At 42.5% G+C, this 16,258-nt stretch overlaps 1 protein-coding gene across 1 annotated transcript in view; it reads left to right on the plus strand.

Annotated features, from left to right (window-relative positions):
• Positions 1-12,924, plus strand: part of LOC111156479 (TRAF-type zinc finger domain containing 1) — a 29,519-nt gene extending 16,595 nt beyond the window's left edge. The window contains exons 7-12 of the mRNA XM_022517406.1: positions 7,244-7,320; positions 8,877-9,107; positions 10,347-10,467; positions 11,131-11,470; positions 11,719-11,791; positions 11,992-12,924. Of these exons, the coding sequence (XP_022373114.1) occupies positions 7,244-7,320; positions 8,877-9,107; positions 10,347-10,467; positions 11,131-11,470; positions 11,719-11,791; positions 11,992-12,051 (902 nt within the window). The 3' untranslated portion in view covers positions 12,052-12,924. The remainder of the gene's footprint in view (positions 1-7,243; positions 7,321-8,876; positions 9,108-10,346; positions 10,468-11,130; positions 11,471-11,718; positions 11,792-11,991) is intronic.
• The last annotated feature ends 3,334 nt before the right edge of the window (positions 12,925-16,258 follow it).

Below are 16,258 nucleotides of genomic sequence, written 5' to 3' on the forward strand. Positions count from 1 at the left end.
CGTGTGGGGCTCGATCCCAGGACCCTGAGATCATGACCTGAGCCGAAGGCAGAGGCTTTAACCCACTGAGCCACCCAGGTGCCCCTAAAACTAGGTTTTTAAAGATAGAAGTTGGATTGTGTTTGGTGAACCACCCCTTTGAGTCTCTTGTCTGGAGAACAGTATATTTGAGGGATGCATGTCCTGCATATTTAAAATGCTGGAAGGGCACCTGGGTGGCTCAGTTAAGTGTCTGCCTTCAGCTCAGGTCATAATCTCAGGGTCCTGGGATTAGGACTTACTCCTGCTCAGTGGGGAACCTGCTTCTCCCTCTGCCTCTCCCCCACCCTAGCTCATGCTCCCTTTCTCTCTCTCTTCTCTCTCTCTAATAAATAAATAAAATCTTTTTATTATTTTATTTTTTATAAAGATTTTATTTATTTATTTGACAGACAGAGGTCACAAGTAGGCAGAGACAGAGGGGGAAGCAGGCTCCCTGCTGAGCAGAGAGCCCGGTGCGGGGCTCGATCCCAGGACCCCGGGATCATGACCTGAGCCAAAGGCAGAGACTTAACCCACTGAACCACCCAGGCGACCCCCACCCTTTTTAAAAATAAAATACTGTAGTTGTAAGAGGTTTTGGGGACCTAAACTTAAGCAGCTGTCAGCTATGAGTCAGTCTTTCTTTGGATTTTGTTTATTTGAGAGAGAGCAAGGCACGTGCAGTAGGGAGGGGCAGAGAAAGAGGGAGAGGCAGACTCTCTGAGGAGCAGGGAGCCTGATGTGAGCCTTGATACCAGGACCCTGGGATCATGACCCAAGCCAAAGACAGATGTGTCACTGACGGAGCCACCCAGGCTCCCTGCTATGAGTTTTCATGTCATTAAGTGAAAAAAAATGGCTGCAAAAACAGTAGGATAACTCTTAATGTTTTATTGAATTAGATAAAATAGAATTGGTTCTTGTTAAAAGAGGTAAATGGTGGGGCGCCTGGGTGGCTCAGTGGGTTAAAGCCTCTGCCTTCTGCTCGGGTCATGATCCCAGGGTCCTGGGATCGAGCCCCGCATTGGGCTCTCTGCTTGGCAGGGAGCTGCTTCCTCCTCTCTCTCTGCCTGCCTCTCTGCCTCCTTGTGATTTCTGTCTGTCAAATAAATAAATAAATCTTAAAAAAAAAGAGGTAAATGGTAAGAGTGTTACACAGCTTGCTTAAAAGAGGTAAATGATAGTGTTAATAGAAATTTGGATGCCTTTTTAAAAATGTGTTTTCTGGGGCGCCTGGGTGGCTCAGTGGGTTAAGCCTCTGCCTTTGGCTCAGGTCATGATCTCAGGGTCCTGGGATTGAGCCCAGCTTTGGACTCTCTGCTCAGCAGGGAGCCTGCTTCCCCCTTTCTCTCTGCCTGCCTCTCTGCCTTCTTGTGATCTCTCTTTGTCAAATAAAATCTTTTAAAAATGTATTTTCTTAATTATAAGTTATATTAATGTGAAAAATAGTAAGTATACATGTAAAATGTTTTTGTTTTTGAGAGTGGTGTGGGAGGGACAGATGGAGAAGGAGAGAATCTTAAGCAGGTCCCACCTAGCACAGAGCCTGATGAGGGACTCTATCTCACAACCTTGAGATCATGACCTGAGCCGAAGCCAAGAGTCAGTTTGCTTAACCCGCTGAGCTAGTCAGGTGCTCCAAATGTTTTGTTTCTATAATCTACTCTAGACTGTAGCTGGTTAACACGTTAATTCAAAGAATGAATAAAGAGTTAGTCTGTGTCTCCTGAGAGGATTATGTCCCTATTGGTTCAAAAAACACTATTTTAGGCTATATTTTCTTAAGAAAATGCTTTTTGTATTGTAGAGGGTTTTTTAAAAAAAATTAATTTATTTTATTTTTAAATTTTTATTATTTATTTATTTGACAGAGATCACAGGTAGGCAGAGAGGCAGGCAGAGAGAGAGAGAGAGAGAGAGAGAGAGAGAGAGATCAAGATGCGGGGCTTGATCCCAGGACCTCAGGACCAGGACCCAGCGACCGTGACCTGAGCCGAAGGCAGAGGCCTTAACCCATTGAGCTACCCAGGCGCCCTGTTTTTTTTTTTGTTTTTTTTTTTTTTTTAAAGTTGAAATATAGTTGACATTAAATTTGTTTCAGGTGTACAGTATAGTGATGCAACAATTATATACATTATGAAATGCTTACCACAATAAGTGTATTGCAGTGTTACTAAGTATATTTCCTGAGCTGTACTTTCCATCCCTTTGAGTAGAGGATATTTATTTATTTTTTAAGATTTTATTTATCTGTTTGACAGAAAGATCACAAGTAGGCAGAGAGGCAGGCAGAGAGGCAGACAGAGCGGGAGGGGGAAACAGGCCCCCTGCTGAGCAGAGTGCCCTATACGGGACTCGATCCCGGGACCCTGAGGTCAGGACCCTGATGATGACCTGAGCCAAAGGCAGAGGCTTAACCCACTGAGCCACCCAGGCACCCTGAGTAGAGGATATTTAAAAACAATTTGCGGGGCCCCTGGGTGGCTCAGTTGGTTAAGTGTCTGCCTTTGGCTTGGGTCATGGTCCCGGGGTCCTGGGATTGAGCCCCATGCCACACTCCCTGCTCAGCTTCTCCCTTTCCCTCTGCTGCTCCCCGTGCTTGTGTTCTCTTGCTCACTCTCAAATAAATAAATCTTAAAAAGAAAAAGTTTGCATCTGTAATAAAAATGATGGTGTACAAATTAAATAGGTGAATTATATGGTATGTAAGTTATATCCAAATAAATTTATTAAAGAAAAAAGAGGTAAAAATCATAAAATTAAGATTGTAAAAGAGTAAAAGAAAGCAAAAGTCTCTTCCTCACCCACTGATAAGTCTCCTGGTTCTCCCCAGAGGTTACCACTTCAGCAGGTAATTAGGTAGCCTTATATTTTTTTGGACAGTAAAGGATGTGAATATGTAATAAGAGATTGTTTAAAAGCTGGTTTATTAGACTTCCTGCATTTTGGAGAGCAGAACAAGGCTTGTCAACGTAATATTAGGCTTTGAATTCTTTTATGTCTAGGTTGGTAACCCTTTATGGAATGTTGGTAGGCGGATTCTCCCCTTTATTACCTTGGATCTGTTTTTTACCTAATAGTTCCTGCTTCTTTCCCTTTGGAAAATGCACTAGCCCCAAAGAAAGCATTTCCAAAGTCTTTTAATGTGAGTCTCCTTATCGCCCTTTCAGACTTGACTTTCATGATACTAAAGAAAGTAAAATGCAGTAGCATAGTAGTGACAGGTGAAGACTGGGTTCAGTGTAGTTTCCTTTATTTTCTCCTTTCTTGATCATACCTTGGATTGTTTTATTAACTTTGGTTTGCTTGTTTCATTCCATTTTTCCTCTTTACTGGTTTGGAATTTATATTCTCTGTCCCTATTCTTGTGATGGTTGCCCTAGAAATTTCAACATCTTTATATAATTTAACAAAGAAAAATTAACCTTATCATACTTAATACTGGGACTTTAGAATTAGCATCTTTCCTTTATGACTTAAACTACTAATGTGGTAAGTTAGTGTTCTCACTTGTTTTTTTAGCACCATGGTAGAGGTATTTCTTCTTTTATATACTCATTGTATTTGTTTTATTATGTGTTTACTGTTTTCTTTGCTCACCCATTCTTCCTTGTTTCCCAGAACTTCTTTCTAGGATAAAGTTCTCCCTAAGGTATATTCTTTGGAAGTTCTGTTGATTGTAAATTCTCTCTTTTAGTCTGAAAATCTTACTTTTTCTTATGTGGTAGTTTCTCTGTCACACAGGTCAAGATTGGCAATTATTTTTTCTTAGTTCTTTGAAGATACTCTGATTTTTGGCTATAGAGATGTCCTCTGTTAGTGTTGTTATTTCTCTATAGGTACTTTGTCTTTTCCCTTTGGCTGATTTTAAGATCTTTGTCTTTGAGCTTCTGCAGTTTCCCTGTGATTTCTCTGGCTTTAAATTTCTTGGGATTTGCTGGCTTTACTGATTTGTAAATTTAGTATTTTTCGTCTATATAGAAAATTGTCATCATTATTTCTTTATCGCATCTTTTCCTTTTTTAATTTTTCCTTTAAGATTTTATTTGCAGGGCGCCTGGGTGGCTCAGTGGGTTAAATCCTCTGCCCTCGGCTCGGGTCATGGTCCCAGGGTCCTGGGATTGAGCCCCACATCAGGCTCTCTGCTTGGTAGGGAGCCTGCTTCCCCATCTCTCTCTGCCTGCCTCTCTGCCTACTTGTGATCTCTGTCAAATAAAGTCTTTGAAAAAAAAAAAATTTATTTGAGAGAATGAGCTGGTTGGGGGGGGGCATGGAGGGAGGGGCAGAGAGAGAGAGAGCAGCTGACTCCCCTCTGAGTAGGGATCCCAGAATAGGGCTCAATCCCAGGACCCTGAGATCCTGACCTGAGCTGAAGGCAGATGCCTAACCAACTGAGCCACCCAGGTGCCCCTGTCTTGCATCCTTTGTAGTTTTTTTGTTTTTAAAGATTTTGTTTGTTTATTTGAGAGAGTGTGAGTGGGTGTAAGTGCAACTGGTGGCGGGTGGGGGGGGTGGGCTGGAGGAGTAGAGGGAGAGAGAGAATCTCAGACTCCCTAGTGAGCACCGAGCCTGATGCAGGACTTGATCTCACAACCTTGAGATTAGGACCTGAGCCAAAATCAAGAGTCTAACACTTAACAACTGAGCCAGCCACCCAGGCTTCTCCTATATATGTTAGATTTTGCTTTATCCTCTGTTTCTTATATTTTCCATTGCTTTTTCCTCTGGGGCAAATTTTGGGTAATTGAAGTATCATTTTCTAATTTATTGTTCAATGTATCCATTGAGGTTTTCACTTCAGTGATTATTAAGTTTTCATTTATTGTAGTTCTATTTGATTGGTTTTTTTTTTCCTCAGTGTGCCTCATCATGTTTTAAATCTTTTTTTTTTTTTTTTTCCAAGATTTTATTTATTTATTTGAAAGAGAGAACATGAGTAGGGGGAGGGCAGAGGGAGAGGGAGAAGTGGACTCCTCGATGAGCAGGGAGCCCGATTTGGGGCTTGATCCCAAGACCCTGAGATCATGACCTGAGCTGAAGGCAGATGCTTTAACCAGCTGAGCTACCCAGGCACCCCTTAAATAATCCTTTATAGGAGTGCCTGGGTAGCTGAGTTGGTTGAGCGACTGACTGTTGGTTTTGGCTCAGGTCATGATCTCATGGGTCATGAAATTGAGCCCTGTGTGGGCTCCATGCTCAGGAGGAAGTCTGCCTGAAGAGTCTCTCCCTCTGCCCATGCTCATGTACTTACGTGCACTCTCTTATCTCATATCTTTTTTTTTTTTTTTAAAGGTTTTATTTATTTGTCAGAGAGCATGCACAAGCAGGGGGAGCAGCAGGCAGAGGGAGAAGCAGGCTCCCTGCTGAGCAAGGAGCCCAATGTGGGACTCGATCCCAGGACCTTGGGATCATGACCTGATCTTACAAAAGGCTTTTTTTTTTTTTTTTTTTTTAAATCGGGTGGGCCCATTCCAATTCCTTTTTAAACATGTCTTTAAAGATTTTAGATATACTTATTTTTCTGTAGTGTATGGAAATATATCTAAAATCTTTTTTGCTGTTTGGTTTCTGCTGACTGTTATGGTGGCTTGCTGCTTCCTGCATATGTGGGTTTTTATTGTTTTATTTTGTTTTCAACTTTTTTTCTTAAAGATTTTATTTGAGAGGGAAGGTGCCTGTGAGCACAAGGAGGGAAGAGGGGGAGAGGAAGAGGGAGAAGCAGACTCCCCGCTGAGCAAGGAGCCTGATATAGGGCTCGATTCTACGACCCTGAGATCATGACCTGAGCTGAAGGCAGATGCTTATCCGACTAAACCACTCAGGTGCCCCTGTTTTTAATATATATTTTTTAACATTTATTTTAGAGCGCATGTAAGTGGCGGGGAGGGGCTGAAAGGGGTGGGGAGAGAGACTGACTCCCAAGCTCTTTGCTGAGCTGAGAGCCTAATGCAGGTCTTGATCTCATGACCTAAGAGATCATGACCTGAGCCAAAACCAAGAGTTGGACACCCAAATCCTACTACCCACTCTGTGTGTGTTTTAACATTAAACTTCTGATGTGTTCCTTAGAGTGTGTGTGTGTGTGTGTATATATATAGAGAGAGAGAGATATATATATATACACATAGATATATATGTGTATATATATATATCTCTCTATATATAGAGATATATATATATATGTGTATGCTTCTGGTAGGTATGTAGGGACACTCCTGACTGGGATAATTTTATTTTCTTAGTTTTTAAAAGATTTAAGTGAGCCGGTTGGTGGGGGCAGGTAGGGATATGGCAGAGGGGGCAGAGAGGGAAGAATCTTAAGCAGACACTGTGCTGAGTACTGAGCCTGATATAGGCTCCATTTCATGACCCTGAGATCATTCGCAACCCTCAGATCGTGTACGACCTGAGCTGAAACCAAGAGTCGGACACCCAGCAGACTGTACTGCACCACCCAGGTGCCCCTGGGATAATTTTAAATTGAATTTTTGGTTGGCTTGGACTTTTAAAAATTATAAACATGAATTTATATAAAAAATTAGAACTTATGTAAAAATGTAAGTTCTAGACTCAAACCCGTGTAAAGGTCAAACTCTAGCTACTCTTCCACGGTAACGACTTTTTCCTCCTACCCAGAGTGAAGACCTAGGTAGGCGAGTTTTCTTAACTCTTCTCATTGTTTACCCTCCAGTTGTTTAGCGGTCTTACTGAGGCGGCTCTTTGGGGAATCCTGGATTTAAAACTACTCTTAATTTATTTGCTCTCATATATTACTTTTGTTTTGTGTCTTTCTTGGTATTCTGTATTGGGAGAGTTTTTAAGGATATCTGTCTACCAGTCCTAAGTGAGCCTCAACTTCTTGATCTATAAAATGAGGGTAATGGAGGTTCTCTTAAGTTTTCTCTGAGGATGGAAATAATGTACAGAAGTTTTTAGATTAGTGCCTGAGATTAGTACACATTTACATTCTTCCTTAATTAGGGTAGCGGTTAAGCTACTACTTTACTTTGCTCAGGAAATGGTGACATGTAAATTTCTTTTTTCATACTGGAAGTTTTCCTTAGAGTTTCTTAGAAGGCTCCTTTTTGCAGTCCCACAAGTTGCTACATCTAAGAAAAGTCAAAGGAAGTGTGACTTTTATCCCACTTGTAAGGTTTTATATAAAAGATTAAATCAAGTTTGTTTTTGTTCATTGAGTCTGACTGTATGGCCTGATACCTAGGTGCAGCTGACCAGACCATGTTGCCTTGTGAATTTTGTGAGGAGCTCTACCCAGAGGAACTGCTGATTGACCATCAGGTGTGTTTAATTATGTGAGGAATGTGTGCAGGCACTAGTTGGTGCTGTAGGCCACATGAGTTTTTGAGCCACTATTTTATTTTTTTTTTATTTTTTATTTTTTTTATTTTTTTTTAAAGAATTTATTTATTTATTTGACAGAGAGAGATCACAAGTAGGCAGAGAGGCAGGCAGAGAGAGAGAGAGAGGGAGAAGCAGGCTCCCCGCTGAGCAGAGAGCCCGATGCGGGACTCGATCCCAGGACCCTGAGATCACGACCCAAGCCGAAGGCAGAGGCCTAACCCACTGAGCCACCCAGGCGCCCCTGAGCCACTATTTTAATACACCTGTGGCAGGAGGTAGCAACTATGTTTCTTACCATGGTGTGACCTAAGGGTATGAGAACTCAGCCTTGTTCCATCTTGTAAAAAAGTAATGTTCATTCCAGCAGGCCCCCTTGTTCTCCCCATACTATGGTGACTAGTGTACATCCCCACTGACCAGCTTATTCTGGTGTCCTCTCATGCCCCATTTTGATTTATCGGGGATGTACTGAAGTTCTTGCAGTTCCCTGGAAGGGTTAAGGATCTTTTTTGCAGTTTACTTTTTCTGCCTACAAGATGTGTGGCCATCCACCCCTGCTTCCTTAACACCCTACAACACAGACCCTTACTTGTAGACTTGGTTCTGACATGACTTTCAGGAAACCATCCTAAGGGATCTTCTGAAGACAAGGTCAGAGGTCCCACTTGTGTCCTTCTCAAAAGTCCTGTGCCCACTTCTTTTAGCCTATCACTCCATGGTGTGGTCTCCTGATCCCCTGTTGGTCTGCACCATCAGGCTGAGTTCCTTGAGAAGGTTCTGTTTTCCTAGCTATTGAATCTCTTAGTACATGGTATATGAAAGGTGTCCTATGCTTTTTGAATGATTGAAAGTTCTCGAGGCATTTAGGAATAAGAGAATAGCCTTCGTGTTTGAAGATTACCTGGTGGAGGGAACCACTTTTCCCCCTCAACTCTGTTGCTCTCTGGTTTGGTTTGGCCTCGTGTGGCATTTCCATAACTATTAAATAATCCCTGTGCTCTGGGTGGAACATACATTCCCCCCTAAGTGGAATAATATAGTATTTGAATATATCTACGTTTTTGGTTTTGGAACAGCATAAGAAAACCTATTAATAGGGATAACAGCCTCCTTTTACTTAATGGCTATGGGAAGAATTTGAATCTTCTCAATTTAAGAAGAATAATCACAGGGACTCCTGTCTGGCTTAGTTGGTAGAGCATGTGACTCTTGATCTCAGGGTACTAAGTTCCATCCCTATGTTGGGTGAGATTACTTAAAAATAAAATCCTTAAAAAAAGAAATCATAATCACATGAACACAGGAAAAAAAATTTAAAAGTGTTTAAAATAAAAGTAAAGTGTTCTGTTTGCCCTAACCCTTTATAGTCTCTCTCCCCATTAAGGATTATTAACATTTGTGACTTTTAGACAGTGTTTGGGAATGTAGTGTTTTCCTTAACGCCTGCCTCTTTTTTTTTTTTTTTAACTTTTTTTTTTTTTTTTTTGAGACAGACAAGCTGTAATCCTTCCTGTGCCTTACCTCCACTTAGTGTGGGCAGCACTTCCCCCAAAGGCGTGGAGGACCCTGATGTCATCTTCCAAAAGTTTTTGCAGCAGGCTGCAAGTAACCAGTTAGACTCTTTGATGGGCCTGAGCAATTCACCCCCTGTGGAGGATAGCATCATCATCCCATGTGAATTCTGTGGGGTACAGCTGGAGGAGGAAGTGCTTTTCCATCACCAGGTAAGAGTCCGCAGAGGACCAGTCGGCTTCATTCCATGCAGATCCTCTGAATGAACCTAAGGCTTTCAGAACTGAGAATGCTTCTTCAGCTTTTAAGTTTCATGCATACCTGACCTGGCTACTAGTCATGCCCTGTTTTGTGGACTGAGGTGTATACTGCTTCAGGCTTTTAGGCTTTCTCTACCTCTGTGAACTGTAATGTCATTAGCTGAGGACCAAGCAGCCAGGACTCCATTTAAGAAGGTATCCAGGACCTGGCAAAGGGACTTGTTTTTATTTTTATTTTTATCATTTTAGAGGGTGGGAGAGCATGTGTGGGAGGGGAGGGGAGGAGGAGCGGAAAGAGAATCTTAAGCAGGTTCCACCCTCCATGTCGAGCCTGAATTAGGGCTCGATCTCACAACCCTGAGATTATGACCTGAGCCAAAACCAAAAGTTAGACTCTTAACTGACTGAGCCACCCAGACACCCCATGCCAAAAGGATTTTGATGAGTTTCCCCGAGGTCACTGACAAACATTTTATCTTTGACCAGGCAGGTTCTTCCTGTTCTGGTGGCATTTGAGTCCTGCATTCCAGGATACCTAGAAGTCTGGTTCTGGCTTTACCTTTACAGACAGGTCCTGTCCCCTCACTGGGGATATCCGTAAATGAAGGAGTTAGATTAGACAGTCTGAAGTTCTTTTTTAGCTTTGCAGTCTAGGATTCCAACCTGTTGGTAAAAAAATAAATTTTCTGCCTAGTCTTGTTTATTATGAGGAGCTAATACTGAGGGTATGTTCAGGGTCTTTTCTGTAGTTGATCCCATATACTTCTTGCTAGAACATCACACATTTCATTTCTGTCAGAATTCTGCTTTTGGATCAAGCAGTAGACAAGTAACTGCTTATTATCTCTGAGGGTAGACTATGAAATTAGCAACCATGCAAATGCTGTTATTAAAGTATTGACATCCTTTTCTGGGTTCTTAACCAGCCCTTCCTTCTTCCTGGCACAGTCAGAGTGCTTCTTTCAGTGGCTTAGGCACTAACGGGAATGACTGTGCCATTCCATATGTGTTTCCTCTTAGACCCAGGCCCTTCCTGACAGTGGTCGTCAAAGTCATGTCTGTCTCCTCCCTCTCCCCATAAGGTCTGTTTATCCAGCCTGCTGTTCCTTCCTTTCCTCCAGCTGCTCCCTTGCATAGTTATTCATAGGACTAACTCAATCCTAAGGAACTAATTCTCGTTTTTCTTGTTAGGACCAGTGTGACCAACGCCCAGCCACAGCAAACAACCATCTGACAGAGGGGATTCCTAGACAGGATTTCCAGCCTCCAGAGACTTCACCAGAGCTGCCCAAGAGGCGTGTCAGACACCAGGGTATTAGCCAGGGCTGAGCCAAGGCCACAGGTCTGCTGCTGGCTCAGGCCTGCTTACCACTTCTCATCTGCTACTCTAACTTGGGGGTTACCTGAATTCTGAATTACCAAGCACAGTAGGATCTCACTGGGGACACTTTTGAGGCTACTTGTGGTCCCATGTTAGACTAAACTGTCTGGAGTGTATTATAGGATAATGGCTTTGGGGACAGCCATGAGACATGCTTGTCAGTGCTTATTCAGCTGCAGGTCTCTTGTCTGTGCAGTCAGTGCATAATTTGGAGGTAATTTTCAGACCTTACTATGTCTGCCCTGGGTCCCTGCTTCTAGTTGAACTATGTTTAGGGTACTCAAATTTATTAGTAATATTATTTAGAAGCCTCACGAATAGGCAGGTAAGCTGTTTTTGAAACCTAACCACTACAAAGCCAATTAGAAATTATTTTTCGAGATCTGCTGGCACATCGTTGTTCAATACTTAGGAGACTATATATGAGGACTCAGGTAATAAATTTGGACAAGGTGTTCCTAACCTTGTCCTGGAGTTGTGGGTTTCAACAGTAAGGTAGTCTTTTACCCTGAATCTTATTATTTCTGCCCCAGATCCAGCACTAATAGCAAGAGCAGATTTTTCTCTAAAGCTAGTGCTTTTTTCTCTTCTCAGGAGACTTGTCTTCTGGTTACATGGATGATATCAAGCAGGAAACAGCTAAAGGGCCCACCTACCCTCTTCCCCCCAATAGACCCATTAACAATATGACAGCAACTTATAACCGACTGTCAACATCCACATCAGGCCCCAGACCTGGGTGCCAGCCTAGCCCTCCTCGAATACTGAAGCTCAACAACTTAGACAGCCAGGATGGCCGGGCACGCAATCGAAACAGCCATAATGCGGCTGTGGCCAGCGGACATGTTCCAGTGATTCACCCAGTGCGAAATCTCTACCCAGAAAACCTTGTACCCAGCTTCTCTCGTGGGCCTTCAGGGAGATACGGAGTAAGGTAAGAAGCAGTAGCCCAGGAGTGGAGCTTGGGAGTAGCTCAGTAGAACATAGTGGAAAAATGGACTTTGTGTGTATTGTGACCTGATTCCAAAGCATTCTTTTGTTTTCTGTGGATTTTTCATTGTTCATTTGTTTTGTCTACTGGCAGAAAGTTGCTTTTGTCTGGTTCCAGTGGTTTCTGTTCTGAGTTTCTGACTTCCGTTCAGCGATAATCTCAGAAACTAGTTTCCAATCCTTCCCTTTCAGTGGTAGGAGTGAAGGTGGCAGGAACTCGCGGGTCACCTCCTCAGCTGCTAACTGCCGAAACAGAACTGCAAAGGTAATTGGGGATCCAGTCAGTGATGCTCAGTGAGGACTCCCAAATGGGTGGGACTGGTATGGTTCTTGGAGTCGGAAGAGGTGGGTGTCAGGCAATGGATGAGGTTTCCATAGAAGTTTGACATTTCTAGGGCTCTAAAGGAGGATGACTGCTTTTTAACTTCCTCCTTTCTACTTCGATTGTGTTCTCTTGTTCAACAGGCAAAACCCCCCAAGCAACAAGGAGCTGGGGATGCAGAGGAGGAAGAGGAAGAAGAGTAATGGTGTCTCAGAGAACCTGCACAGTGGTTCCATCTTCTCTGCACAGCAGCACTTGCCACCGTTCAGGCCCCACCTCTTGGGCTCTGTGGGCAGGGGAGATTTTACAGATTTTAACTTTTTCTAGGTTATGGCCATTTTGTGTCTTTGGAGATTGTGCTGTGGGAGTTTGAGGGTTTGGGGGAGGGTTAGCAGGGAGGCTGTTGAGAAATGTTTCACCTTTAGTTACTGCCTTTTGGCTGTGCAGGAATACGAGTTATGGCCTCTCAGCCCACCAGGGCTCCATCTTTTGACATACTATTGCCACTGCTTCTTGGTGCTGTGTAGTCCTGGTGGGAAGAGGAGAGAGAGGGTTCTGGAAACCTGGTACTCACCATTCTCTTCTCTGTTGGGGCCTCAGTTTGGGAACTTTTAGGTACCCTTTCCTGTGTACTGTCCCTCCCCACTCTAGAATTTGGGCCTCTGGTGTGTATGGAGGCACTCTGGTAAAGTGTTCCGGCCAGTTGCAATATATGTTAGGAACAAGGCTTTGGAGATTATTTGAGCTAGAGGTGAGTGCCCTAGAGTCTTTGTTTTAATCTGCTTCTTTGGCATTTGGTGTTACTGCCTTCTGTTTCTGGTGGGGAGCATGGCTCCTTTGTCTTTACTGTCTTCTGATGGAGAAGGCTGGGGGCTCCCTGTTGCCACCAGAGCCATGCTGGGCTCTGCTTGGATCAGGACTGAGGCCTAAGTTCATGGCTTGCTCTGAAAACCAAGTATCAGAGCCCCCATCCCCTCTTTTTATTTTACTACTACTACTACTACTACTACTACTACTACTACTACTACTACTATTAACATACTTGTAACAGAAATAAAGTTTGTACTTGGAGTTCAGCTGAGTCTTGTGGTTCCTTCTCCTTTGCACTCTTTGGAGACCTTAGAGAAGACAGAGTGGGCTGGAGTTGGAATTGTCCCCGAAGTATGGGGGAAGGTGAGCAGGACTAGGCTTCCCCCGCCCCCCATTCTCCCTGAAACCCTGGTAGTTGCAGCATGAGCTTCTTTTTAGTGCCAGACATTCAAGATACAGTTTTCTATTGGATTTTGAGGAAATGGATGGTTGTTGGAGCTCTGGTGGGATTTGGGGTGGAGGTGGGACTGCCTCCAACTGAACAGAGAAAGGCAGATAATTTAAAAGCCTTGGTCCTGAGAGTGGTTGAGCCTTAGCAGAATTATTCATTACCCCTTAGTACAGGACTTTAGGTTATTTTGAGCTCATTTGTTATTCTCCTGACAACCTTGTGGCAGTGGGAAAAGAGGGAAGAATTGCCTCATTTCATCAGTGGAAAGGAGCAATTTGCAGAAGGCTATGCAGGTAATTCATGGCAGAGCCAGGACTCCCATCCAGGTCTGGGCCATAATGAGAAAAAGTAAGACCAGAGAAAAGAATATATAAGTATAGGGTTTTTTGGTATGCTTTATGTCAAAATTTTACCTGAATAAAAATTAGCAGTCAGCTCAGAAATACCTTTTTTTTTTTTTTAAAGATTTTATTTATTTATTTGAAAGAGAGGCAGTGAGAGAGAGCATGAGCGAGGAGAAGATCAGAGGGAGAAGCAGACTCCCTGTGGAGCCGGGAGCCAGATGTGGGACTCGATCCCGGGACTTCAGGATCATGACCCAAGCCGAAAGCAGTCGTCCAACCAACTGAGCCACCCAGGCGTCCCTCAGAAATACCTTCTTGTCTTTGGTGAAAGAATCCCAAAAGACTTGAGAGACTTGGGCCACTCCTAGCATGACTGAAAATCCCCCTGGGACTTAGAGGTGTGAGGAAGGATCCTCTGGGGCAGAGAGGGCTTTGGGGCTTGTCACCCATAATTTTAGTGTTTGGGGATGGAGATAAACTTGTTTTCCTTCCCTTTGGTTGGATTAGATGTTCAGTAAAATAGTAATTTTTTTGGTTTGTTTTACTTTCTTTAGTAATCTATAGTTCCTGAATGTTTCATAATGGGTACACTTTTTGAAATAGAAGATTTTCTTTCTTTATTTCATACACATACTAGGGGAGGGGCAGAGGGAGCGAGAACCTCAAGCAGACCCCTGCTGAGCATGGAGCCTGACTTGGGGCTCAATCTCATAACCCTGAGATCATGACTTGAGCCAAAACCAAGTCAGTTGCTCAACTGATTGAGCCATCTAGGTGCCTCTGAAATATTTTTTAAAGTATTTTATGTCACTCGCCTGGGTGGCTCAATCTGTTAAGTGTCTGCCTTTGGCTCAGGTCATGATCCCAGGGTCCTGGAATTGAGCCCCACATTGGGCTCTCTGCTCTACAGAGTCTGCTTCTCCCTCTTTCTCTGACCCTCTTCCCCACTTGTGCTCTCTCTCAAAAAAAAAAAAGTGGGGTGCCTGAGTGGCTCAGTGGGTTAAAGCCTCTGCCTTCAGCTCAGGTCATGATCCCAGTGTCCTGGGATCGAGCCCCACATCAGGCTCTCTGCTCAGTGGGGAGCCTGCTTCCTCCTCTCTCTCTGCCTGCCTCTCTGCCTACTTGTGATCAAATAAATAAAATCTTAAAAAAAAAAAAAAAGTATTGTATGCTCCTAAAATAAGTATAGTTAAAAGACTCAAGAAATAATTTCTTGTCCTCTTTCCATCTTTTGAGATTCTCTCCTGAAAGTTGATTGCTTTTTTTTTTTTTTTTTTTTTGCCAGAATTCAGATTATTTGAGAGGGAGTTGCAGACCGGGCACCCCTTAATCACAACTGCTTCAAGTGTGTGTTTCCTAAGAATGAGGATGTTCTTTTAACTTAATTGCAGTGCAATCATCAGGAAGTTAACATTGATACAATACTGTTTTCCTTTACAAACCTTATTCTATTTTACCAAGACCCAACAGTGACAAAAATCACTTTTCTCTGGTGCAAGAGCACGTGTTGCATATACTTATGTTTTTTAGCCTCTAATCTGGGATAATTCCTCAAATTGTTCTCAAAGATGTTAAATTTTTCAGGATTATAGGCCAGTTGTTTTGTAGAACCTCTTTATATTTGGGTTTATCTGTTTTTGTTTTAACAATTCAGGTTATGCTGTTTTTGTGGGAATACCAGAAATTACACGGTCTCCTCTATGCATCCTTAGATGCGTGGCCATGTGCTATCAATTTGTCTCATCAGTGATAATTTTTGATCACGTGGTAAAGAAGACTGTCTGGCAGGTTTTACCACTGTAAAGTTTTTCCTTTTCTACTATTTTTGAGGGAGGTATTTTGAGACTGCTGTTCCTTATCAAACCTCCACTGATTAGTTTTAGCATCCATGATGATTCTTTGCCTGAACTATTACTATTGAAATGATGATTTTCCAACTCCCATCAGTCCTTCAACATTTTAGTTGGTATTCTATAAGGGAGAACTGTTCTTTCTCCCCCATTCATTCATATATAAAAATAGGCTGTTTTATTCAATTTTTTATTATTCATCTTTATCATTTATTCTGATGATCAAATATAATTATTTTGATGGCCAGATTTGGCCAGCTGGTTCATGTGTCTTCGTTTAGGCACGGCCAACTATTTCTCGAATACATCCTTACTTTCTGACACAAGATATTTCAGGTTCCTCTTGTATTTTCCCTGCCTCAGGGCTAGAATTTTTTTTCTCCCAGAAACCCTGGATTCTTTTGGGGCAGAACAGTAGTTAGAAACCATCATCTGGGTGCTTGGCATGTACAAGATGTTACTGTAGGGGTGGGGGGTTATTGCTTCTGTGTCCTCTCAGCAGACAACTTCGAAATGTGTGTATGTATATTTATATATATGTATTATGTGTGTTATAGACCTGCATATACTTGATTTTATAACTGTATTATGAGTTCATAATAATATGTCCCAGTTTCAGTCCATCACCACAGGGCTGATTCTGTCCTTTGCCTTCTCCAGCAATGAGAAATCTGGCTCCTGTTATTCTCAATATATTTACTTATTGCTCAGTCCTCAAAGACCAAGAAAGTAGTTATTGGTATTGCTGAATCTTACCACTACAGAAAATTTAATCTACTAACAAGCTAAATATTTTTATCACTCTTTTTGACTTTATTATGAGGGTATATAGTGAAAATGTGTTCAAAATTTTAGGTTCTTTCTTTACTCCCATTCTTTGATGCTTTGATGTGTTACACTATTCATTTGAAATACACTTGTCTTGATTTGTTTTTGTTTATATTCTGTCTTATGG

Source organism: Enhydra lutris, unplaced genomic scaffold, assembly GCF_002288905.1.
Source record: "Enhydra lutris kenyoni isolate GAN:26980312 unplaced genomic scaffold, ASM228890v2 scaffoldscaffold46, whole genome shotgun sequence".
NCBI lineage: Eukaryota > Metazoa > Chordata > Mammalia > Carnivora > Mustelidae > Enhydra > Enhydra lutris.